The 26,482-nt window shown below is 32.9% G+C and overlaps 1 protein-coding gene across 7 annotated transcripts in view; it reads left to right on the forward strand.

Annotated features, from left to right (window-relative positions):
- Fer (FER tyrosine kinase) overlaps window positions 1–26,482 on the forward strand; it is a 371,379-nt gene that overhangs the window by 140,998 nt on the left and 203,899 nt on the right. For all 7 annotated transcript variants that reach the window (XM_070036017.1, XM_070036018.1, XM_070036020.1 and 4 more), the window contains 3 exons: window positions 7,256–7,348; window positions 16,536–16,739; window positions 24,713–24,835. In XM_070036017.1, coding sequence (XP_069892118.1) covers window positions 7,256–7,348; window positions 16,536–16,739; window positions 24,713–24,835 — 420 coding nt within the window. The remainder of the gene's footprint in view (window positions 1–7,255; window positions 7,349–16,535; window positions 16,740–24,712; window positions 24,836–26,482) is intronic.

The following is a 26,482-nucleotide window of genomic DNA, read 5'->3' on the forward strand; positions in this document are numbered from 1 at the left end:
AGTGGATTTTCATTCATCCTGGCTATATTTCTAAAAGAGTTGAAAACAGGTATACATTTGTATCATCCTCCTTAACAACAGCCAATGTTAATAAAATCAAAATAATTTTTTATTATTTATTTTTATTAACTGTAATTAGTCATACAAGGGGATTTCATTTTAATATGTCCATTTATGAATACAAAGTATCTTGATCAGAGTCATCCCTTCATTATGCTTCCTTCTCATTCTTAAACCAGTTTAATCAAGCTTCATTGTTCCATTTTCACACATGTGCATAAAATATTTTAAACATATTCACCCTCCTTCACCCTTTCTCTTAGTTTGTTCTACTCTCACTAGCACATATACCCTGGTCAGAAGTTTAACCCCTAATATGTATTAGTATATATATATATATATATATATATATATATATATATAATTTAAAATACATCTTTTTTAAGAGAGCTTCACTATGGTGTCTCACACATGCATATATTGTACTTTAATCCCGTTGGTCATGTGTTTGTTTATATACATACATAAATGTGTTTATGTATATTTTCATATCTTGGCTATTGTGAATAGTGCTGTAATGAATAGTGATGTGTAGCTGTCTCTATTATATCTTGACTTAACATCTGGATTAAATGACCAGGAGTAGTATCCTGGATTCTAGATAGTTTGATTTTTAGTTTTTTGAGGAACCTCCATACTGATGTTTATAATGATTACAATATTTAAAATGACTTACCATTCTTGATGAAGCCATTCTGACTTGAAGTAGATGGAATGTCAGTGTTGTTTTGATTTGCATTTCCTTTATGGCCAAGGATGTTGAACATTTCTTCATGTATGGAATTTGTGCTTCTTTTAAGACATGCCTGTTCACTTATGGCTTATTGATTTTTTGGGAATTTAGGTTTTTGAACTGTTTGTGTATTCTAGTTATTAATCCTTTGTTGGATATTTAGCAGGCAAAAGTCTTTCATTGTAGGCTGTTTTTTCAGTCTAGTGACTAATACTATTCTGTGTAGGTATTTACTTTGATGCAATCCCATTTGTCAATCCTTGCTCCTATATGCTGACATATTGGAGTCGTGTTTAGAAAGTTACTGCCTGTGCCAGTGAGTTCTAGTGTTTTTCCTATTCTTTTCTATAATTTCTATGTTTTAGATTTTCCATTAAGATCTTGATCCACTTTGAATTGTTATTAGTACTAGAAGAGAGAGATAGGGGTTTAGTTCTAATCTTCTGCTTATGAATATCTAGTTTGGCTAACACCATTTGTTGAATAGGCTACCTTTTCTTTAATGAACGTTTTGGGCTCCTTTGTGAAAAAGTCACATTGATATAGGTGTATGGATTCATATTTGAGTCTTTTAATCTATTCCATTGGTCCTCAGGCTGTGCAAGTATGTTTTCATTACTAGGGCTTTCTACTATAATTTTATTTATTTTTTTAAATTTAATTTAATTTTATTTGTGAACATACTGTACAGAGGAGTTACAATTACATGGGCAGGATAATGCATACATTTCTTACCAAGCATTGCAGCCTCCTCCTTTGTTTACCCTTCACATCCCTTCCCAGCCTCCCCCCTCCCCCCCTCTACTATAATTTTATATCCTGTTATCTCAGCATTGTCTCCCCCCTGCCACCCTCAGATTGTTGTGATTATTTGAAACCTTTTGTGCTTCATAAGAATTTTAGGATATTTTGTCTTTCTCTATAATGAATGATACTGGGATGTCGTTGACTGGAATTGCATTGAATTTATAGATTACTTTTGGCAAGATGGCAAATTTCATTTGATTAATTCTGCCAATTGATAGAGCATGATACATCTTTTCATCTTCTTCAGTTCTTTTCTTTAGTGTTTTATAATTTTCATTGAAAAGGGTTTTTACCTCCTTAGTTAGGCTTGTTTATTTATTTACTTGGGACTATTGTGAATGGAATTATTTCAGTGTGGATTCTTTTGGTATAGGATGCTACTATCTCAATCAGTAATAATTTGACTTCTTTCTTTCCTACTTGGATCTCTTTAATTTCTTGCTCTTGCCTTATTGCTGAGGCTAAGAATTCTAGTACTATATTGAATAAGAAAATAATTTAATTTTTAAGATAAGGCAGAGAGGGAAGAGATAAAAAGAAATATTGAAAGTGATGGGGTAGGAGAGTGAAGGAGATATGAAGGGTGTTGTGAGAAAGGCACATGTACTACCCAGAGAAGCAATAATGATATTTTTACTTGATCAATGTAATTTTTTTTTTTTTTTTGTCGGTCATGGGGCTTGAACTCTGGGCCTGGGCACTGTCCCTCAGCTCTTCAGCTCAAGGCAAGTGCTCTACCACTTGAGCTACAGCGCCACTTCCGGTTTTGTGGTGGTTTATTGGAGATAGGAGTCTCACGGTCTTTCCTGCCCGGGCTGGCTTTGAACCGCGATCCTCAGATCTCAGCCTCCTGAGTAGCTAGGATTACAGGCGTGAGCCACCAGCGCCCGGCATTGGTCAATGTAATTTTTAAATAGAGTAATGAGCTAGTGAGTTAGTAGAGGTGTGGATGAAGTTGATAAAGTGTCTGCCTACTAGGCATCAGGTTCTAATGAAATAATATTTCTACTTTTGTTATCATTTATTACTGGTTTCATTATTCACTCAAGAAAGTCAACAATTTACTGCTTTATCATAATCAATTATTGTATGGGTTGAATCCTTGTTTAGCTGAACCTTGACATGATAGTTCTAAGTTACATAGTTGTTTATTGAGCAAGATCCATCAGAACTTAAGTTGTTGGGGCACAAGATACTCATCAGGAAGATGGTTGGTATGCATCTTGCACTTCTTGGTAATGAATGAAAATATTTGTAAAGAGGTGAATAGTAAGAGCATAGAGGATTTTTAGGACAGTGAATATAGTGTATGACACTATAGTGCTAAATCCATGTTGTTATACATTTGTACAACTCACAGAATGAACAAGATCAAGAGTAAGAGTAAATCTTAATGTGAACAGTGGCTCTGATTGATAATGGTATGTCAATGCAAGTTCCTCATTTGTAATGAATGTACTGTCCTAGTGGACGATAACAGGTTTAGATATGTCTGTGGGGGATAGAGGACATCTTTAGCTGTGAACCAGAAACTGCTCAAAACATACAGTCTCTCTCTCTCTCTCTCTCTCTCTCTCTCTCTCTCTCTCTCTCTCTCTCTCTCTCTTTCCCCCGCTCTAAATAATTATCTATAGCAATTTTGTTCACACATTCAGGAAAAGCACTTTGAAACATGGATTGTATTTGGATATTTCATAGGAAGGCAATAGATATAGCCTCCTGGATGGATCTTGTTTTTCTACTAACAGTGTTTTATTTAAGAGAAAGTGTTAAGAAACCAAGAAAAGTGATTTATGATGTGTTATAAACTAACTAGATCTTATCCTATTCTGTTATACTGTAAACTTGCTTACTATTGTTATTTTAAAACAAAATCTTATAATCACCCAAATGTTCCTTTTATATATTTGTGTTCCAGTTTCATTTTTTAGAATGTGAAGATATTTGACTTAGCAAGAGGGCTGTCTTTCTTTTTAATAAATATCCTGAATATACAAGCATCAAAGAAGAAAGACAGCATGGCAAAACTGAGTTAACTAGGCAGTGAGTACTTCTGAAATGATTTTCCTTTAGTCAGTACGCAATTGCTAAAATAAGCCATTTAAAAACCGGTTTAATACTTAAATTCTGCATCCTAGTGGAGAAAGAAACCATGTATTTTTTTTCAGTCTTCTCCGACTCAACATCTGCAAAAGATCTGCTGGTGATGGAATAGAATGTTTTTCTCTGAGGTTATGGTTTTTCTGTAATTTAGTTCTCACAAAATTCTTACACATTTCATAGCTGCTTTGCCTAGTAAGTCCCTAAGATATTTGGCACTCAGCTCGGTGTTTGAGCTTGAATATCTCCTATTTTTCTCATTTTTTAATTGCCTCCGGATTTGAATAAGTATCTGACTGTTCCAACAGGACTGTATAATCATTTTCATTGTTCCTTCTAAGCATGTTATTAGATTGGGTTTATTTGCAGATGTCAGTAGGAAATAATATTTAGTTATTGTCTTAATGACCCATTATTAACAAAAAAATAGTGACTCAGTAGTACCTTTCAAGATAATTTCCTCTCCCACTGATTTATGTTTTGCATTGTGACTATATTTTTAAGAGAAGTTATTGGATTTCAGCGTGGTAAGGAATTCTTCTTTGTGTATGGGTTGTATGTGTGAGAGAGAAGGGGTTTCTGTAAATTGTCAATGCATCGCAGGTATAGAACAGTTAGATAATAACCACAGAATTTATGGGTCCCAGTGTCTTCTCTTTTACTGAGGTGGGAACTGAGGGTAGGTCCCTTTTGATAAGAAGCATCTTATTCTTTCTACTTTCAGGTTTCCTTTCAGATTCATACTGTGAGAACTGTGGTATGCTTTTTAATTGAACTTATTTGTCATTTACTATGGCAATCCGTTTGCTTGGTCTTCTGATTTTGTCAAACCCACTCCAATTGGGAAAGCCTTATGTCTTGCCCTTTGTATTTTGTGTTGCAGTTTGAAAGTTCTAGTGAACAGTTATTTCAAAACCTGATAGGTATGATTTGCTTTAAGTAACTGAAGTGTTATTTCTTATTAAATTCTTAAAAATATTAAAATATATCATTTTAAAATCATGAAACACTCTCAATTGTATGTGTGTGTATTTGGCTATATAGATAGACACAGGCATTGTATTTATAGTAATTGAATTGAAAGGGAGCTACTTGGATTTTTGTTTGTTTTGTTTTTGGTGGTACTGAGCTTATGCTTGCTAGGCAGATGCTATATTGCTTGAACGATGTCTCCAGTCTTAGCTTTGATTTTTAAAATTAAATCAGTTAAATTTAAAATTAATCAGTTCTTTGCTATAAAAATCAAGCTGTCATTGAAATACATACATATAAACAAATAGCACCATTGTCATATTTTATTTAATTATGTAATACAAAAGTGATGAACGCCTAGTCTTAATAGATTCTTAAACTCATCCTACTTATTTAAAATCAGGTAACAGCTCTAATTGTAGCATTTTTTTTCTGGGCCTTTCATCAAAACATAATTTTATACTGTCAAGTATCTTTTTATTTTTTAATATAAAATTGCCTCTCTCCCTGACCTGTGCTTGCTCTGACTGTTCTTACTTTTGTCCATATTAATTCCTTTATCACCTTTATCTCTTCCTTACTTGAGGTGAGTGAAATGATTTTATTATAATCAGCTTTGGCAAGGCTGCAGACATACTTAGGCATTATGTCTATCATAAATGAAAAGAAAATTTTAAATTTTTTAGAGTAGCCATTTAAATCATTCAAATGAAAACCAGCATGTCAGTGAATTCAGCACAGTGGAGATGCACTGCTAGGTAGACTATAATTTAAGCCTGATATTGAATGGCGCAGACAAGATGTTGACAAGTGAGATTCATGATTTATTTGTGGAAATGTACACAGGAAGTGAGCTGACACTGGTTAAAATATTTTATAAACCCCATTTGCATTTTGACTATTTCTCTGACAAACTTTTGGCCTTATTGTCAGAAGGTGGAAATCTAAGGAGCTTCGTTTGAAGCCCATTAGGGCAGACAAATTGGAGAGACTCTTATCTGTATTTAAGCAGCAGAAAGCTGGAAGTGGAGGAATGGCTCAAATGGAGGAGGGCTAGAGTTCAAGCCTTAGTACTGGTACCCTCTCGCCCCTCCGCCCCCCCACCCAAGTGAAAACAAAGAAAAGAATGAAAATCTTTAACATGAGTTGTAGAAAAGAGCACTACACTTTTATACTTTAGTCCTTGTGGTTCAGTCAGGGAAACTGGATTAGGCTGCAGAATACATGCTTGCATCCCTTATCATTGGAATCACTTGTACTGCAGCAAAGATTTGCTTTCTGAATGTAATTATATTAAATATGCACTTGTTTATTTGTCAACTTTTAATCATTTGTAAGTCTCTGAGGAAGGTTTGTATCTCTAAATTGATGTATAGATAGAGATTACATGGACTCTTCAGCAATTTAGTATTGTGATGATAGACAATACGTCATCATTTTGTTAGAACATTATTATAGGATTGTCTTACATGATTAAATATATATGTTTGTGGAATAATCAGAATTATTGGTAGTCAACCTTTCAAGGAAGAATAAAGCAGGGGTGGGCAAGAGGAGAAGTAAAATTTTTATTGCAGAAGCTATAGTGGTTAAAAACACCATGGTTAAAAATGTCCATATTTACTACTACAGAAACACATTCTAGGTACTGGAGACAAAGGAGCAGATCTGTTGTTTGTGGACTGCTTTAGTTGTTTTCAGCAAGTTAGTATCAGTATTGATGGAAGATTGTGGAATTATTGTATGTGGTGATTGGATCTCTGGCTCTTGGTGTTCATGAACATTTAAAATATAGTAATTATTAGGAAAGTAAACAGTGCTTCTATTACAAACCCTCACATTCTTTTTCTCATCTTCTCATTTCTCATTTATGTTCCTTTTTCTCTTGTTTGCTATTCTCTAATCTCATTCACTTAGTGTCTGATGGACCTGAAGAATTGAAATGTAAATGAAACAAAATTTCAGTCATTATCTGTGATATTCAGAAATATACATCTTAAAGAATGGGTTTATTTTTTCTTGCTGATAGTTCTGCTACTACCTCCTTACTTATCCCATCTCTATCATCAAACATTACTATGATCATCTTCACCTTCATGTGAATCTTTTGAAAGCTCACTAAACTGAAATTCAGAATTTAAAATTATGTTCCTCATAATTCTCCTTTTCCTCATCTTACTTTATATTATTTGATCATTTCTTACAACTATACTGTTACCTGAAATAATTGATACTGTATGGGTTTTTATAGTTTGTGTGTGTGTGTGTGTGTGTGTGTGTGTGTGTGTGTGTGTGTGTGTGTGTGTGTGTGTGTGTTGATACTTGGTTTTTCTTGCATTCCTTGTTTGCTTTCAAGTCCTATGTGAATGTCTTTCTTTTCTTTTTCTTTTTTTTCTAAATCAAGACATTATTGAGGGGCCTGGAAAATAGAATGCTATGCATTCTTATGCACATTTGATTGTTGTCTTTAATGTCAATACATTTATATTTGACTAAGTTTGGAAACTAATTTGTGGATACAAAGTCTGTGTGTGTGTATGTAAAAGAGATAGTTTCTGAAGCTTTGTTTCTTAATTCCTCCAGGAAAGAAAGGAGCGGTTATCCAGATTTGAGTCTATTCGCCATTCAATTGCTGGAATAATTAGGTCTCCAAAATCTGCACTTGGCTCTTCAGCAGTAAGTAGGATTAACTTTATGTGATACTGAAAAAAAAATAGTTATTGTCTAGGTTTTGTCTGATGTATACAAGTTCATACTTACAAATGAAACAATTTAACTTTTTGTATGCATAGAAACTATATGAATGTAGTTAATCTGTGTAGCAACTACATAGTAAATATAGAATATATATAAATACACACACACACACACACACACACATACACACACACAGACACACAGTAGATGCGATCTTTTGTACAATAGAATGTCTGTTTTCTGCAATGGATATCCTAAGACCACCATTATATGCCCAAAGTTGTGAGTGGCACCCGACACTATACTTGATGTATTTTGTCCTATAGGTACTTAACTATCATCAAGTTTAATTGGTAAATTAGGCATAGTAAGAGTTGAACAATGACAAATAACAATAAACAAGAACAATTTTAGCTGTGTATGGTAATAAAGGATTTGTGAGTATATAGTTTCTAAATACTGTACTTTACACATTGTTCTTCTCATACAGAAAGATAAACCAAGGAAAAGTGGTTGCTATGCTGCTATACACTTTCTATACTATGTGAGAATGATTATGGGAGTGTTCCACATACTTTGGAGCCTTATTAGAATATTAAAAACAAATTTCTAATGAAACAATATTTTTAGACAGGCATTGCTCTCTATATTTTTAATGTAATGGTTATGTCTTTATATTTTAAAGAACAGTTTGATTATAAAAATTAAAGTCTATCAGTTAATCATCAAAATCTTGGTTTGGCATGTCACAGTGGTACACAGAATATTAGTTATCTGTAGTAATAACAACTTGGCCAAGTAATATAGGCTATAAACAAGTACCTGGAACTATTGCCTTATTGTGTTAGGTCCTATGTACTTGGGGAAGGAGGTTTTCCTCTCAAATTCATATGTAACTAATTCTTAGGTCTTAATCCGAGTGTTAAGACTATGTATTATGGATGATAACCTAAGATGCATAACAATGTATGGACTATCATAATTTTAAAAATTTCTTTGGAAAGTGTTTTTCAAGATGTGTCATTTCATTGAAATAAAATGGAAGAAAAAATTTGTTTCTATAAATAACTTTTTAAATAAAAAAGAAAGCTTTCCAAATTAATGTGGTTGAAATACTTCACCAAACATAGAATTTACACTTTATACCTTAAAGTGGTTCTTAGTATAGTTCCTATATTGTGTAAAGCCATCACTTGTATCTGATGCCATTACATCAAATCCTCTGGAAAAATACTCCCAGTATACTAGAAGTTAATCTCAATTCACCTCCACCCCCTGACTACTGCTATCTACTTTCAGACCTATGGCTATGCCTATTCTGGACATTTCACCATTCAACATGTGGCCTTTCGAACCTAGTTTCTTTTACTTGCCTATAGTATTTTCCATGTCAAACCAGATTCTAGCATTCTAACTCATGGCTAACATTCCATGTAGGAATTTACCTCATTGTTTATTAATCAGCTAGAAATGTGAGTTTTCCCATGTCTTGGAATTATGAATGATCCTGATGAGCCATGTGGCAATTCTGAGTTTAATGTTTTGAGGAATGCTAACCTGTGTTCTTTAGTGGCTGCACTGTTCATTTTTGCTAGCGGTGTAGAAATGTAATTTCTTCATGTTCTACCAATGCTTGTTATTTTCCATTGTTTTTCATTTCATTTTTCATTGTTTTTCACACCTAGTGTGATGTGATGCCCCTATAGTTTTTATTTGCATTTTCCTTAAGACTAAATGTTGAGTCTTTTCTTCATGTGATTATTGATCTATTTGCATATCTTTTTTAGGAGACAAATGTAATCAATACCTTTGAACACTTTTAGATTTTTTTGGTTAACTTTGAGGTACTAGAGATTGAACACAAGGCTGTATTCATCTAGGCAAGTACTCTACCACTAAGCACTCTTGCCTTAAACTGTAATTTTTAAACTGTTGAGCTGCAAGGTTTTAAAAAATTTATTCTGGAATTATGTCCCTCATTCTACATGTAATTTAGAAATGCTTTATTTCTTTCATAGATTATCTTCTCACTTTCTTGATGGTGTCCTTGGACACACAAAAGTTTCTAAATTTAATGAAAACAATTGTTTTTGGTGTATGGTTTGTCAACATTTAAAAATAATAATGTTCAATTTAGGGTTATATGGATATTTACCTTCATTGTTTTCTAAGCTATATAGCTTTCACTCATATTAACATTTTTAAAACATGAATTATTTTGTATGTGGAATGAAGTAGAGGTCCAAATTCATTCTTTTGCATAGATAGGTGTATTTATTTAAAGAGGAACTACTATGAATTAGTTTTTTCATTTAAATGAACATTCAAATATTGAAACTTTAAAACATAATGTTCAATAAAGGGAATGCATTATACTTAGGAAAATAGAATTAGAATTAACCCTACTAGCATTCTCAATTGCCATAATATTAGTCTCAAGGTTTTTAAGTGTGATTATAATACTGGAGATACCTTTAAAGGCTATCCAGTAGCTCATTAGTTCTTGATAGAAGGCGGATGTAAGATAATTAGCTGATAGATGAATTTGACTCTAACTACTTAGTGACTCTGATAGATGGCATATTTAATAGTTACTGTTAAACTAGATTAAAATACATTTTGGCTATTCTTGGTAGCTGAAGACTGTAATTCTAGGTACTTTGGAGAATTGTCCAAGGCCAGCCTGGACAAAAAGTCCCCTGTCTCAACAAATAAGCTGGTGTGGTGACACATGAATGTGTTCTCAGTTGTTCAGGAAGCAAAGATAGGAGGATTGTGATCTGGGGCCAGTCCAGTCAAAGAGCACAAGGCTTTCTCTGAAATGTTTCCTAAAAGCCAGAAGAACTGGAGGTATAGTTCACATAGTATAGCACTTTTCTAGAAAGCAAAAGCCTTTGAGTTCAAACCCCAGTGCCATCTGGGGTCAGGGGCATGAGGAATGGAGGAGGGAAGGAAAACTAGGACTACAGGTGTGGCTCAAGTGGTAGAGCACCTATCTAGCACAAGGAAAAATAAAACTTTCTAAAGATCATTTTTCTAATCCGAGACCGAAGGAAGTATACAGAGAGGCAATCCAGGAAATGAGAGGCAAAAGTATAACTTTTTAGTTTGACTTACTTGTCTACTTTTGAGAGATTTTTATATGAACACTAGATTGTGATTAGCATGTGTTTATGCATATTAGCTAAAATTACAAAACCGCTAGTAAAATTCTCAAGTAGTATCAAAATAGCTTATTAAGAAATTTGTGAGTGAGAATGTTGTTAATTTCATTGGGAAAAGTAAACATTTCATAAAGTATCTCTGTTTTGGTTAATGATATTAGTATACAGTAATTACTAATTCTACTTTATGTTTTAACAGAACCCCTAAAATTTGTAGAATTGTAAAATAGTCCTTAGTGCTGCTCAACACAGCATCACTGCTTATTTATAATCTGTTTTCTGGCCTGAACACAAGAGATCCTGAAGACCAAATATCTAGAATTTTTTTTTCTTTAAGACTTAACTCATTTAGTAATTTCAGACTGTAACTATTTAGATGTTCTAGAAAAAACTGGCAGAACCAAAATTATTTTTCTGACTTCATTTTACACCAATTAAACAGTTTATTACCATCAGACACGTGGCCCATTCAGTGGACCAAGTATCTCCCACATTTTGTAAACATTTGCTGATTTTCTTACTTTTAATTATATGGCATTTGATTCATCCTCTTTTACATTTCCAAAGTGATATGCATCTTTAAAAAGGAGTGTTATGGAATTTTTGAAAAATATTTAGAAATCTTCAAGTTATTTGTAGTCACCTCAGTACATTACTAAACTTAATTTTGTGGTATAATTTAATACTTATATTAGGAAACTAATAACTCAGTCCACATAAGAATAGAAACAAATTAAATGTCACTTTGTAATTTATTTGGTTGGTTGTGGGGCCTGAACTCTGGGCTTGGGCGCTGTCCCTCAGCTCTTCAGCTCAAGGTTAGCGCTCTATCACATGAGCCACAGCACCACTTCCAGCTTTTTCTGCTGAGTAATTGAACCCAGGGCCTCATGCATGCAAGGCAAGCACTCTGCCACTGAGCCACCTTCCCAGCCCCACTTTATTATTTTATTTTAAAATAAAATATTACTTTATATAAAAACTATTTTAAAATAAAGTTTTAACAATATGCTTGTTTTATTTAGTTTGTTCAAGCTCAGTAAGAAAATTACTTACATATTTTCCATACTATTTTGTTCTAATTTGTTTATTCACAGATTTTTGCATACCATTTGGTTCTCTTTTTTGATGACTTGTTTGGGCACTTAATTTTAGTAAAATGAAGATTTTTTCTTCTTCAAGATGTTTGTTTTTGCTATTCACATAAAGAAGCTCATCTTGCTTCACAAATGCTTGAGATAAAGGCATACCACTCAACTTTATATATTTGAGAATTATCCTAAAATATGATAAGGAGAAAAATGGCCTTTATTTTCTATAACAGATATCCATTTTTTAGTATTGCCTCATTATTGTCTCTTGTTGTGCATTAGTCTCTGTTTCATCAAATCCAGTATTTTGTTCCGACCATACCAACAGAGAGAGTGTTGCTATGATATTCTTTAAGAAGAAAATCTGGAGAAAACAACCAACTGGTTATCTCAGTCAACTAGAAAAAAAATTCTTGTTAATATAGCTTTCTCACTAAATTAGATTAAATGTAACTTTATAGCTAGGAGACTTTCTGGTCTTCTATATCTCTGGCAAAGTTCTCAGATAATTTTACCTCCAGGGAAAAGTGTTTCCACAGTCAGGCTTAGAAAGATGGGGTATTTGAGACTCTTTCATTTGTGATGCTGGTATGAGCTCTCATGATGTTAGATTTTGTTGCATCTTATATTCTTTTTTAATTTTTTATTGTAAAGATACTGTACAGAGGGGTTACAGTTACATGAGTAAGGTAATGAGTACATTTCCTATCGAGCATTGCTACCCCCTCCTTTGTTTTTCCCTTACCATCCCTTCTCTCTCCACCTCCCCAACTCTCCCCACTCCCCAAACACTGAAGTTGTAAAGTTCGTTTTCAACATAGTGTCTTGTACATCTCATTGCTACAATGGGTCAACCTGTGTCCCTATTTAAGCATTTTGTTATTTCTCTTCCCCTCCCCAAATTAGAAAAGATATACAAGATGCAGGGCACCAGAATCAAATACAGTGAAAACAGGGGTTATACTGTGGGGGAGGAACACACCAAAGAAACAAAAAAATCACATAGTACATTATAAATACGTTAAAAACAAGAGCAAAAAAGAAAAAACCACTTGTGTCCCTATGTTGGGGTTCATTTCGCTTAACATCATCGACCTTTTCTGCTTGTCCTAGACATATACTAGTTATTGCAAATAAGGGAAACCATGGGATCTATGTTTCTTTGGGCCTGGCTTACTTCAGTTAATATAATTTTTTCCAAGTCTTTCCATTTCCTAACAAATGGATGATGTCATTTTTTCTGGTGGAGGCATAGAATTCCATTATATATATATATATATATATATATATATATATATATATATATATATATATATATATAGCACATTTTCTTGCATCTTATTTTCTGTTGCTATCAAGCTTGCAAAATTATACTCAACTTTTCATTGAAATCATATTCATGAAGTATCCTGTTTAGTTTCAAGAGGAGTCTTTGAAAAATGTAGTAAGCCCCTAAGCAGAGTACGTGTGACTTTTCCTCATATATGTATGTACAAATCTGTGCTTGCACATGTACATCTACAGTAAATTCAAACTGACAATTTGGATTTTCAGACTCACTTCATAATAGTATTATTGATGGGACAGAGATAAATGTATAGAATTGGAGTGTAATCTATATGGGGTAGCAATATAGATATCTTCCTAGATACTTTATTAAAAACAAAACCAAACAAAAAGCACGAAACTTATTTTGTTTTTTTCCCAAACATTTTCTCCATATTCAAATCCATAAATAAATTTACTGTTAGGTGAGCTCTGTACTTCAGTGATTTTTTCAACTTAATAATTTCATCAGTCTTTACATTCTCTCAGTTCTAAATAAATACAAATTCCTTGGGGAAATTGGCTAGGACAAGAAATTATGCACATAGCTTGTGGTGCTTTCCAATGATATAAATCGACCTTTTGACAGAATGTGAAAAGTTCTTTGTAAAGATAATTATGTTGAATTAATAGTGTGTGTGTGTGTGTGTGTGTGTGTGTGTGTGTGTGTGTGTGTGTGTGTGTGTGTGTGTGTGTGTGTGTGTGTGTGTGTGTGTGTGTCCTGGCACTTGCTCTTGCTCTTTTTTTTTTTTTGCTAATGGCTGGGATTCTATCACAAGATCCATGTCTCTGGCCTGGGTTTTTGCAATCTCACAGACTTTTCCTTTTGGGCTGCCTTCATACCTCCATCCTGAGTAGCTAGTATTCAGGTGTCCAACTACTCAAAGCACTTTTCACATTGGCAAGGCTTAGAAAATACTTGTACTATTATTTTAAAAAATTGCATTTACTGTAACTTAAAGTATTGTGATAAGTTTTTAAAAACTGATATTTGAATATTTGACTACCTTCTTTAAGAATTAAAACTATTATCACTATATAAGAGCTAATTTGGGGTAGATTATACACTTACTTATTTTTTAATTAATATTATTTTGCTAGTACTGGGGTTTGAACTCAGGGCCTGTCCACTGTCCCTGAGGTTCTTTTGCTCAAGGCTAGTACTCTAACATTGAGCCACAGTCCTATTTTCAGCCTTTTCTGTTTATGTATTACTGAGGAATCAAACCCAGGGCTTCATGCATGAAGGGCAAGCACTCTGCCACTAAGCCAGGCCCTATACATTTATACATTTATACATTTATTTTTTAAAAAAGTATTCTTCTATGCCTTATAGCCATGGCTAGTTTATATTTCTTCTTTAAACTCATTATTTGGAAATGATGTATCATAATCAGTATTAAAGGAAAGTGGCTATTTCAATTGCAAAAACTTCCTTTATAGTCAGTCACATCATGTACATATTAAAAATACTGAAAAACATAATAATTACAGCAAGTAGTTCAATATATGCTCTTATTGAGATCTCTTAGGACATTTCATGTTTTCTTTTTAACCAATTAGTGAGTTTTAGAAAATGTGAAATGGGAATTAGGGCAGTAATTTTTTTTTTTGCTTCAGTGGGAAATGACAATGAATGATACATGCAAAATAATTTTTTATTTAGTTCAAAAATACTATCATCCTTTGGTCTTACCTACAGCTCCTAACAACCTATAAAACATCATATGTGAATATTTGCCTTTTATTTACTGTGTTATTTAGCCTCCTGTCACTATGACAAATAACTTGAGATTATTAATTGTTTGAGATAAACAAGTTAAAAGGAGGAAAGTTTTATTTGAGCTCAGATTTGAAAGGTTCAATTACTTTCACTCATTGCCCTTGGACATATGGAAGAAAATACATAATGATAGATGTATGTGGTAGCCACGAAGCAAAGGGAGAGAGAGAAGACAGGAAGGAGCTGGGATCTCAATGTATCTTAGGAGAACTTGCCTCACTTGACCTAACTCTTTCCATTAGACCTTACCTACCAGAGTTATAAACCTCTCAGTAGTACACCTCTCAGTACTACCATAGATCAAAGACCAACCCTTCAACACATGGATGTTTGGAGAATATTTTATTTATTTATTTATTTTAAATTTCCAGTTGTTCACTATTTTATTTATTTATTTTTAATTTAATTTAATTTTATTTGTGAACATACTGTACAGAGGGGTTACAATTACATGGGCAGGATAATGCGTACATTTATGGAGAATATTTTAGATAAAAATTAGAGAATTTATTATTATTCCAACTAGTAAACTATTTTCTTATCAGACATTGTATATTTTATATTTTCATAACCTTAAGGAATTTATGGTATCTTACCCGTAAACTTCTCTTATTTTCTAAGACAACAATTTAGTTCCTGTGAGTGAATAAAATACAACAAATGAGGGTGGGAGACATGGCTTAGGTGATAGAGCACCAGCCAATGAGTTACAGTGTTGTACAAAAAAGTAACACAAGGAAACTTTTTACTTGTGGTCAGAATACCTGTGTGATTACATCTGTGAATTAGAAAAGCTTCAATGAAATATAGTCAGCTCTTAATGCTCACTTCCGCTTACTATAACCATTTGTTCTTCTAAACTAATTGGTAATTTTTTTTCTCTGACGTGCTCATGGCTTAAAATCCTCCTCTTGGATAGCCACGTGTTTCCACACTGGTGGTTTTTAGGTGTTTCTCGCAAGGTCTTATCTCCCATTCTGTGCAGAAGCAAGGCCAGTCGTGTGGCAGAGGCAAAGGTTGGGGAAAGCAGGCAAGTGAGAAATGGTGCAGCAAGGGAGCTTCAAATGAACTGTGATAGTGCTACTGGAACCTATGAAGTGGACATCGATGCACATTTAATTTAAAAAAAGAAAGAATGCTTAATTTACATAAGAATGAAATTATTTAATGATAAATCTGTTTTATAATATCTCCTCCCCACACACTGTTTCTGTCAATACTGGGGTTTTTATCTCAAAGCCTCACACCATCCAAGCTGGCACTCTTCCTCTTGAGCCACACCCTCAGCACCTCTTTTACTTCATAAAGCCTTTGCTTGATAAATTGTATTACACAGATTTATTTTTTATTTACTTATTTTTTTTGTTGGTCATGGGGCTTGAACTTAGGGCATGGGCTCTGTCCCGGAGCTCTTTCTGCTCAAGGGTAACACTCTACTACTTTGAGCCACAGTGCTACTTCTGTTTTTCTGGTGGTTAATTGGATGTAAGCCTCATGGATTTTCTTGCTCTGGCTGGCTTCGAACTGTGATCCTCAGATCTCAGCTTCCTTACAGATTTGTTTTATGTTACCATAAGTATATAAATTTGTGTTACCTGTATATAGTAGAAAGAACAAGTATTGAGGGATATGTATTTGTGCTAAACACAATGGTGCTCCAGAAGATATGTACTTTAAAAACTAAGAAAATTTTAGATTCATCATTGCATTTCTAATCTAAAATTTCTATAGCATGATTATGACTTTAACAGAAAATATATTACATTTTTTTCTAATTTCATTTTTAACCAATATTTGTTCAGCTTTCTGATGTGATCGCTGCAAGTGAGAAGCCCCTGGCGGATCAAGACTGGTACCATGGTGCAATTCCTAGAATAGAGGCACAAGAGCTGTTAAAACAACAAGGAGACTTCTTGGTTCGAGAGAGTCATGGGAAACCCGGTGAATATGTCCTTTCTGTATATTCTGATGGACAAAGGAGACACTTTATCATACAATATGTTGATGTACGTTTCCAGCTTAGTTTATATGCATGTTTCCATATAGTTCATTGTGGTTTGAATGTAATATAATATGAATGTCTTATGGTAAATGCTTGCAATACTTAAAAGTTAGCATTTATTTTTTTCTGACATCCTTAAATACTTGAAAGTTGCCTGATATGTTAATTTTAATAAGCAAATATGTATTTTAAGTATTTTACATTAAAATAGTTTTTACAATAAAACTTGTAACTTAAAGAAAATTAATGTCACTCAGGTAAATCGGAAGAATAAGTTTGTTAAACTGTGTATTATAATTATGACACTATTTCTTAACTTTGTACAGTATTCTGACTCAGTTTAATAATCATAATTGTCTACTTTTATTTGTCTAATCTACTACTTTGGAAACTATACTGTGTCTAATAGTATGTCTTTTAAATTTCCTTGGTAAGGTATGGAAGTATATTACCCCCTTTAGCTATTTGTGAACATATTGTCACTATGGTATAAAATTTATTAACTACAACTGATATGAATATTAACCTTGTATTTTCTAAACTTTCTCAAAGGTACTATTTTTTTAACAATCAAAGATGGAAAAAAATCCACTGTTTTCTTTTTACCATTTCTTGCTTAAAATGTCACTGTAGAAATTTAAACTGATGTTCTTAGAAATATAAAGAGTCACTTGAAAATTATCTTTAGCTTTTAATATTGCCATTGAAACAGAAAATTTTTATTTGAAGTTTTTATTGATTTCTGTTATTAGGATTTTGCAACTAGCTCTGTTAAGAATGATGGAGCTTGTATTTTAGTCAGTGTTACAGGTTTTCTACTATCTAAGTTTATTCTAGTGAGTTTTCATTACACATAATATTGTGCTCTGAGAGGAGGTGAAAAATGGAGTCCAAAGTGAAATAGACAGTTTAGGGAAGTTTTAAACTCATTTTCATTTTGTGTAAGTGAATCTTCCATTTTTCTTCATGCTTAAAAGGGTTCAGTACATGATGACATTTGTTAACATCTATTTCATGGGTAGCTAATATATTCTAATTAAGGAATTTATAAAATGTTGTTAGATTAAAAACGTGTATATGGATGGAATGATAAGTATACTAAGGGTGAAGACAAGTAATATGGGATTTTAGAGAACAGAAAAATTATCAAATAATGGAGCTATGAAAAGAGCATTGAACTTGGAGTTGTAGAGTTGGATTCCAGTGCTGGCTATGAACTTTACATGTTATAAGGTTTAGGAAGTATTAGAATATTTAGCAATATATTTAGTACTTAAAAATTTATCTTGTAAGATGTTAAGTGCTGTGTCAGCATAAGCATACCTTTATTGCTTTGATAACTGAAAAAATCATGAACTTTGTAAAAATATCAATGTGCTTGCAAAGATAACTTAAAACTTACTTTTGGTTCTGGTGGGATTTGTGCAATTTAATTGTCAATGAAATTTTATTATCAATGAAAGCATTGTTTTAGGTTCAAAATATGCCTTCCTAAATTCCTTCCTGTCAACTTTGCCTGTTAGCCTTCTTGCCTTTCTGTCTTTCTCCTTCTCTCCCTTCTTCCTTCTCCTTTTCCTTCTTTCTTCTCCTTTCCTCCATCTCTTCCTTCCATCCTTTTTCAGAGTCTTAAAGCTTCCTAGATGCTAGGATTTGAGCCACATGGTTTGAGCCACCACATGTGGACACTCAGTATATCCTTTGACTCACAATTAATTTTTTAACAACATAAGGAGATGCAACTATGAAATAAATGTATAGCTTTTCCTCTCAGGGAACTTAACATCTGAATGATGGGAAAAAATGAAAATTTTTCTCTAAAATCTGAAACAAGAAAAGGATGCTCACTTGAACCATTTACTCAACATAGTCCTGCGAGTCTCAGACAGGACAATTAGGCAAGAAGAGTAACACACTGGGAAGGAGAAGATGAAATTGTTCTTGTGTAAAGATGACCTAACCTTCTGTATAGAGAATCCTAAAGACTTCACTAAAAAAACTGTTAGAACTAGTAAATTCAATGAAACCATAGGATTAAAAAATTCAATGTACAAAGATAATTCAGATTTTGATGTGATGAGTTATCTCAAAAATAAATCAAGAGAACAATCCTATATATAATATATACAAAGAAAATTTAATGAACAAGTGAAAGATTTCTACAATGAAAAACCCTAAGAAAAGATGGATTACAGAAACTGAAGAACATAACAGTAAATAAAAGATACACTGTGCTTATAGATTTGAAAAAGCAATATTTTATTGTCCCAAAGCGAACTATAGATTCAATCCAAGCCCCATCAAAATACTAAGGCTGTTCTTCACAGAATTAGTACATCTACCCCCACCATAAAAAGATAGAAAATACAGAATAGTCAATGGCACACAAACAAATGAAACAGAAAGGAGAACCCAGAAATAACTCTATGATTTATATTGCCAACTTATTTTTGACAAAGAAGCTAAAAACACACAATGAACAATGGAAAATTGGATATCCTCATGCAGAAGAATGAAACACGATTTCTGATTCTTAACCACTTACAAAAATCAACCCAAAATGGATTAATAGCTTAAATATAAGTCTGAAACCCACAATACTACTAGAAGAAAACAGAAGGAATGTTCCAGGACATTGGCTTGGGAAAAGAAATTTTTTAGATATACTCCCAAGTATCCAGGCAACAAAGGAAGAAAAATAGATAAATAGGATTACATCAAACTAAAAAGCTTTTCAGTCAACAGACAAAGTAGACAACCTGTAGAAAATATTTGCAAAGGATAAATTTATGAGAAGTGGTTATCCAAAAAATATCAGGAACTTATTAAAACAGTAGCAAAAATAAAAGCAAGCCAACAAAATAAGCACATTAACCAAATTTAAAATCAGCTAAATATCTGTAGATTTTTCTTGAAAGAAGGCATTCAAATATCTAGCATGTATGTAAAAAAATATTCAACATCATTAGTCATGCATATCAAAATCATCATTAGATATCTCTTTATTCTATGTAATGGATATTTCTAAAAGGCAAAAATCAACAAATACTAGTTACTGGCTGTGGTGCATCTACCTATAATCCCCTCACTTGAGAGGCTTAGGTAGGAAGATTATGATTTCAAGTTTAGCCAACACTACATAATAAGACCCTATCTCAAATATTTTATTTATTTTTAATTTTTTTTGGTTGGTTGTGGGGTCTGAACTCTGGGCCTGGGCTCTGTCCCTCAGCTCTTCAGCTCAGGGCTAGCACTCTACCACTAGAGCCACAAAGCCATTGCCAGTTTTTTTCTGCTTATGTGTTGCTGAGGAATCGAACCCATGGCCTCATGCATGCAAGGCAAGTACTTTACCACTGAGCCACCTTCCCAGCCCTCAAATATTTTAAAAAGGAGAAAATGAGGAAACAAAGAAGAGCCCTTATACACTATGGGAATGTAAATTAGTATAGCCATTATTGAGAACAATAAAAAAATAAACTATGTTTCAGGCAGTCCGCTATTGGCTTATGTAGCCAAAGAAAATGAAATCAACATGTTGAAAGTACACCTAGATTCCAAATATATAAAGATAAATATAAAACCATGTAAAAGTCCATCAAAATAGGTAAAGGGATAAAGAAAACAAGGTATATATATGTATATATATGTATATGCACACACATATGTATATACACACATTATGGCAAATGAAATTCTGCCTTATATGACAACATTCATGAACCCAGAAGACACTGTGTTAAGTGAAAGAAATGAGAGAGAGAGAGAAAAAATAGTGATGGGAGTGAGAGAGAGCAACAAAGGAGAGAGAGAGAGAGAGAGAGAGAGAGAGAGAGAGACAGACAGACAGACAGACAGACAGACAGACAGACAGACAGACAGGCAGACAGAGAAAAAGAGAGGTTTCCAAGTTGGGGAGAGGAGGGTAGTTAATTGTAGTTCATAAATGTGTTATATAAAAAATATATCAAGAAAAAATAAAAATTTAAAAAAGAAATGATGTAGCTCCTTGAATTAAATAATTCATTTAGTCAACAGATGTTTATTGGGTATCTGCCATCACTTCTAGGTAATGGATTAATTCATTGAATGCACCAGTTCTTTTTTATTTTTTTGTTAGTCTCTAAGCCCTTTGAATTATCTGTTAAATTCACTGCATGGGTTTAAGGGAGTCAGTAGAAGTCCAGCAGTTTTTTGCTTGACAGGTTAATACCGTGTTGTGGTCTTATCTTTGTGCCCTTATCATTCTCTTATGGTCTTTTACTCTAGTTGTTCAAGTATTGAAGGGAAAACAAAAGTACTTTGAAGGCAAAAAAAACCCATTATATCATTTTATACATCCTTGAAATGCATTTGAGACTTGGGAAATTTATCTTTTGCATAATAAACACTGCCATCCCAAGACGTTATGAATATCACTTCTAAGGAAATAGTAATCGTTTAAATACTGTTGAAGGCCTAGTGACAAAATAGTGGTTCCTATAGTCTAGGAAGGAGATTCACAGTCCTTCATAAATCACACACACTTTATTTAATTTTAAACTGTACTAAGTTTTGTAAAAGAATGAGATACATAGGGCTTGCTAATAAAGGTTCCAATAGGGGAGACTTGGCAGAAGTCCGAGACAGTATCTGAAGAAAAAATACAGTTTAACTAGGGTAAGCCAAATCAAGCCTTACTATAAGCTCCAAACTTTCTAGTAATCCTTTCTTATACTGGTTTAATTGGTTATATTTATAAATGTTTGGTTTTATTTGATGAGGGAAATTTGTTCATTCATTTCATCTTGTTTCATAAGTAGTCTTTCTTCTTTTCGTATTTCTTCTTTTCATCTTTCTTAAGCCTGTTTATTATCCTAAATGTGGCTCTCATTTTTTTGCAGAAGCTCAAGTCAGATGTATTATTTCAAATTATATATTCATTGAATCCTGCTCTCATTTTTGTGTGCTCATTCTGTCTGAATTCTTTGCATGATAATTTATCTGGAAATGTGTATAGCAACAAAATTCAATTCTTTTATATTTTTCATCTTATGCATGATTGATTCTTAAGTAACACAGTGATAACTCAGAAACAAATTCTAGATGTAATAAATGTTTTAGAAACAAAAGAATACATGCTTTTTGTAAAAGTTCAGAACTATGTGCTAATGGGATCTGTGATTAATAATAGTCTCCCTTTATGGTTCAATGTAATTCATATTTTTGGAATTATTGTATTCCTATGTATCTGTACAATTTTTAGTTTAAAAATATCACCCCTATTTTGTATTTATTTTTCTTATTTAATGCTGTTAGATGGCATTTAAAATGTAATATAAAAATGATTTGTGTAGGAATTTATGGATCTCTGTACCATAATATTTTAAAATCACTTCATTTTGAAGTAATATAAGAGATATTAGTAGTATCTGTAGCTGATAAGAAATGTCTCATATTTGAAAAATAGTCTGTAATGTCAGCTCTGGGAAGCTAAGCAGGTGGATCTCTTGAACCCAGGACTCCAAAACCAGCTGGTTCATATAGCAAGACCCTATCTTTGAAAACAAATAAAAGCAAGTCAGTCTTCATTTTTACCATATTATTGCTAAAGCAATGAAAACATTTGAAAAACAAATTCATCCATGTGAGCCCAAACAAGTTAGAAGAAATCTGTGGAGATATGTAAAGTTAAATGAATACTTGGTATATTGTGTGTCTAAAGAAACAAGTCCTTGCCAATTTTAGTGTTCTCTTGCTGATCTTTAGTTGCTTAGAACTAAAATAAAGTCTTAGAACTTGTGGTATCCAAATCTTTAAGGAAGTGAGTTAATTACTTTTTCCATGTATTAGGACTCTGAGAACTTCATTGCTAGCAGATTAATTTCTTTAAAAATAATTAAATTCAAATTAGATGTGTTCTTAAATTAAGAAGGTGAAACTGAAAATGCCCACTACTTTATTCTCTAGTTCTGTATTTATGGATATATCTTGAATTTTATACATAACAGGAGAAGAAGTTGACTTAAAACTTCATTTTGTATGAAGTTAATCTTATTGCTTACTTTTTATTAAAGGTTGTTGTACCTTGATGTCTTTGACTTCACCAGTGTATAAACATGCCCATACCCGATTTTAAGCTGTCTTATTTGTCTTTTTAACTTTGTTTTATATGCATTTCATTCCATTCATTCACATATATTCTTTTGATACTGGCAATATATATATATATCACATACCATTGTGGACCATTAGGAAAGTCTGCTGAACCAAACACATGAATAGATTTGTCATCTTATGAGCCTACATTCTAAAGGAAGAGGTAGACATAAAAAAAGATAAGTATATATGATGATAATGCTAATTTCTGTGGAAGAAATTTGATAAGGAAAGGTAGAAAAAGTTTAGTTGCGATGAGAAAATGAATATACTATATTGGATAGGGAGACCAGAGTAAATCTGAGTGAAAAGGTGACATTTAATTGGCTTGTTTGTTCACAGCTGGTGCTCTACCGCTTGAGCCACACTTCCAGTTCCTGGTCTGTTTTTTTTTTTTTTTTTAATTTTTGAGATAGGCTCTCACTATTATCAGAGTTTGCCTGGATAGTATTCCTCCTTTTTATGTTTCCCACTGTGGCTGAATAATAAACCTGTCACAACACTGCCTGTTCTGTTGAGATGTGAATTTCACAATCTTTTTTGCCCAGTCTCGCCTGGAGCCTCAATCTTCCCCATCTCAGCCTGTATGTAGATGAAGTCACAGTCACCTGCCACTACATTCAGCTATAGAAATATCCATTTGAAAATGGCATATATAGTAAGCTCTGGTAAATTGAATCTCATTTTGTACTATGAATAAAAAGCTTTGAGTTTTTTAACTTTTAACAAAGCAAATAATCTTCCAGTAATGCAGATAATAATCAAATTTAGACAGTTTTTAAAGTTACTTTTCTTTCCATTTGAATTGATACATAATAATTGGGCAACCTAATTATACAGTGTGATAGTACGTGTATAAATGTGCAGTGATTAAATCATATGGTATAATACATGCAGTGATTAAATTGTGGTAATTAACATTTCCATCTCAAACATTTATGTGTGTGTGTGTGTGTATGATAGATGCCTTTAACTCCTGCTTCTACTTTTCTATAAAATATATAAATAGTTTTGAACCATATTAACCTCGCTGTGCTATAGAATACTAGAACTTATTTCTTTTATCTAATTGTATTTTGTAACTACTGTCTATCCAAACTTCCACCCCCCCATCTCCCTTCCCTTAGTCTTTAGTAACCACTGTTTTACTCACTTCATTTTCATTGGAAAGTTACGCTTAGTCATTTTATTATAATAGTTCACATTCATATCAGTATCTGCATATATTTCCTGTGTAATACAGGTGAACTCTGAATATTCCATGGAAGGTTTTATTACATAGCATTACAGAGGTTCTTGAATTGAAAAGTATGGCCAGTTGGATTTATTTTTTTTGTTTGCTATTTTTACCACTACTAATTCAGCCACACAATAATATACTTATAGGGCTATTTAAATATGAAGACAACAGGAAAGGGATGTTGGCAGAAATTGAGGAAATGCTACTTGCTGATTATAGTATATGAAATCAAAAAATGCTAAGGTCTAAGAACTACCTGCATGTTGATATCTGAAGTTTTATCTCTGGTGTCTTTATTATTAGCGGTGTGTGAATAGATGTTTTTGGTAATAAATACTGCATGAAAATTCCATAATACAAAGCCCAACTAATGCTATATTAATCAGTAGGAAACAATTGATCAAAAGTATGAAAATTAATTTTTCTTTAGGTTCAAAGATAGATGTTAGAGTTTTATCCCTTTTTACTTTTAATATTAAAATATATAATTTAAGCATATTAAGTATGTTCACTTTTGTGCAATGTTAGCTTTTTTGAGGTAGAATTTTCGGATGCAGTTTTCTAAAGCATTGCCTTTATATTTACTCTTTATTTTTCTTCAGAATCTGTACCGATTTGAGGGCACTGGGTTTTCAAACATTCCTCAACTTATCGATTATCACTACACAACAAAACAAGTTATCACTAAGAAATCAGGTGTTGTTCTCCTGAATCCTATTCCTAAGGTAGGTTCAAATACCTTTTTATCCTTCTTTGTTTTACAAGAATGCTTGGTGAGCTAACATTTTTCACCTTACATAAAGTTCTTAGATTATGTACTAGAACTTGGGGAGCAAAAACATGTGTGAATACCACTGTCACGAATACTGTTATTATATTCTGTATTTACTAGGGATACAAATGACCTTATTTTGATTTTCTTTGTTTGCCAGTTTTTCTTGACAGACTTTGTTTTTTTAGGTCTATGCTTTGAAATATTCAAGTTAATGAAAGATGGTTAAGATACAGAAGCCAAAGATGTCTAGCAATTAGGAATAAATGAGAATCTTAATTTTGGTGAGACATTTATAAGGTGCTTTATAATAAATTGAAAACTCTTTAAAACTACATTAGTCTTGAAGGTAGCAACTATCAACTTTCCTTTGTTGAACTTGGTAACTGGATGAGAGATCATGTTAGGTCCTGTCTATCTCAAAGATCTGTCATGTGGTTTAAGAGATGATTTGTGTGGATAGAAATAGGTGGAGGAAAGTTTGACATGTCCAGACAAAACCTGTGGAACTAGACCAAAATGCCGCAATGGAACTGACTAAACCTTTGAATGCTTTCAGTGCTCTAGGACATGGACTGGGGTTTGAAAGAGTTTTTTGTTTTTTCTTTCCCATGGGCCTATGTGAATGAAAAGCACTATAGAATTCAGAAAGCCATAAAGCTTGATAGGTATTCATCAAGTCCATTTTTTATGGATGGAATGGCTTTGAATTTGAAGTGCTTGTCCTAATGAATGTTGGCATATAACCCTCATTGGTATATAACCCTTGATGTTTCAAAAATGCCTTATAATTTCCTTTGTTAGCCTAGGAAATAATGTCCATATTTGTACATTGGTTGTATCTCCGTTTTCACTGATGGCTGGATTCTATGCATCCCCTCAAGAGTTTTGCCAGGAACTCACTATTCCATGTTTATAGCTAAGGAATTGGCCTTTTTAGACAGTGCTAGTATTTTAAAATTAGATTAGCCATAGTCAGAATTTTTCTATTCATTTTGTTCTGCTTTAATTGTAGAAAACCATATGAAAAAGTTCTGGTTGGAAACAGGTTCTCACACTTTTTACACTAACAAAATAAAATTAAAAAGCCCAAAGCCCCAACACAACAAAAACAAGAACAACAACAAAATGTCTGCCAATATTTCTTTCCTGTTAAGAATAAATTCTATTGCTTGGCAGAATTTTTTTCCCACTTAAGTCCGAGTGAATAAATCCCCACTTATTCTAGTTTAAAATGGCTTTCATTCTTTTTGGTTTGAGCCTGAGTTAATTCCTGAACATCTGCATTTTGGTTAGAGTTGTCTGACTGAGATAAGATAACCATCTTTTAAGAGCCACAGTAGCTTTTATGTATTAGAGGTAAAATAATGGTTGAAGGAAAATCCTGATGATTTTTACATGTATACATATAAGAACAGAAGATTTTTAATTTAGGTATGCCAAAGGCACATTAAAAAATGGGCTCAAGAATAAAAATTGGCTACGTTAACTAATCAGTTGTTTTTTGTGATTCCAGAGGTAAATGAAGTTTTTGCCCAATGCTTAATAGACCAATATACAAAAATAACATCTCTGTGCAACCTTATTAATGTCAAGTACT

The sequence above is a fragment of the Dipodomys merriami genome, unplaced genomic scaffold, assembly GCF_024711535.1.
Source record: "Dipodomys merriami isolate MVZ:Mamm:240054 unplaced genomic scaffold, mDipMer1.0.p SCAF_27, whole genome shotgun sequence".
Classification (NCBI taxonomy): domain Eukaryota; kingdom Metazoa; phylum Chordata; class Mammalia; order Rodentia; family Heteromyidae; genus Dipodomys; species Dipodomys merriami.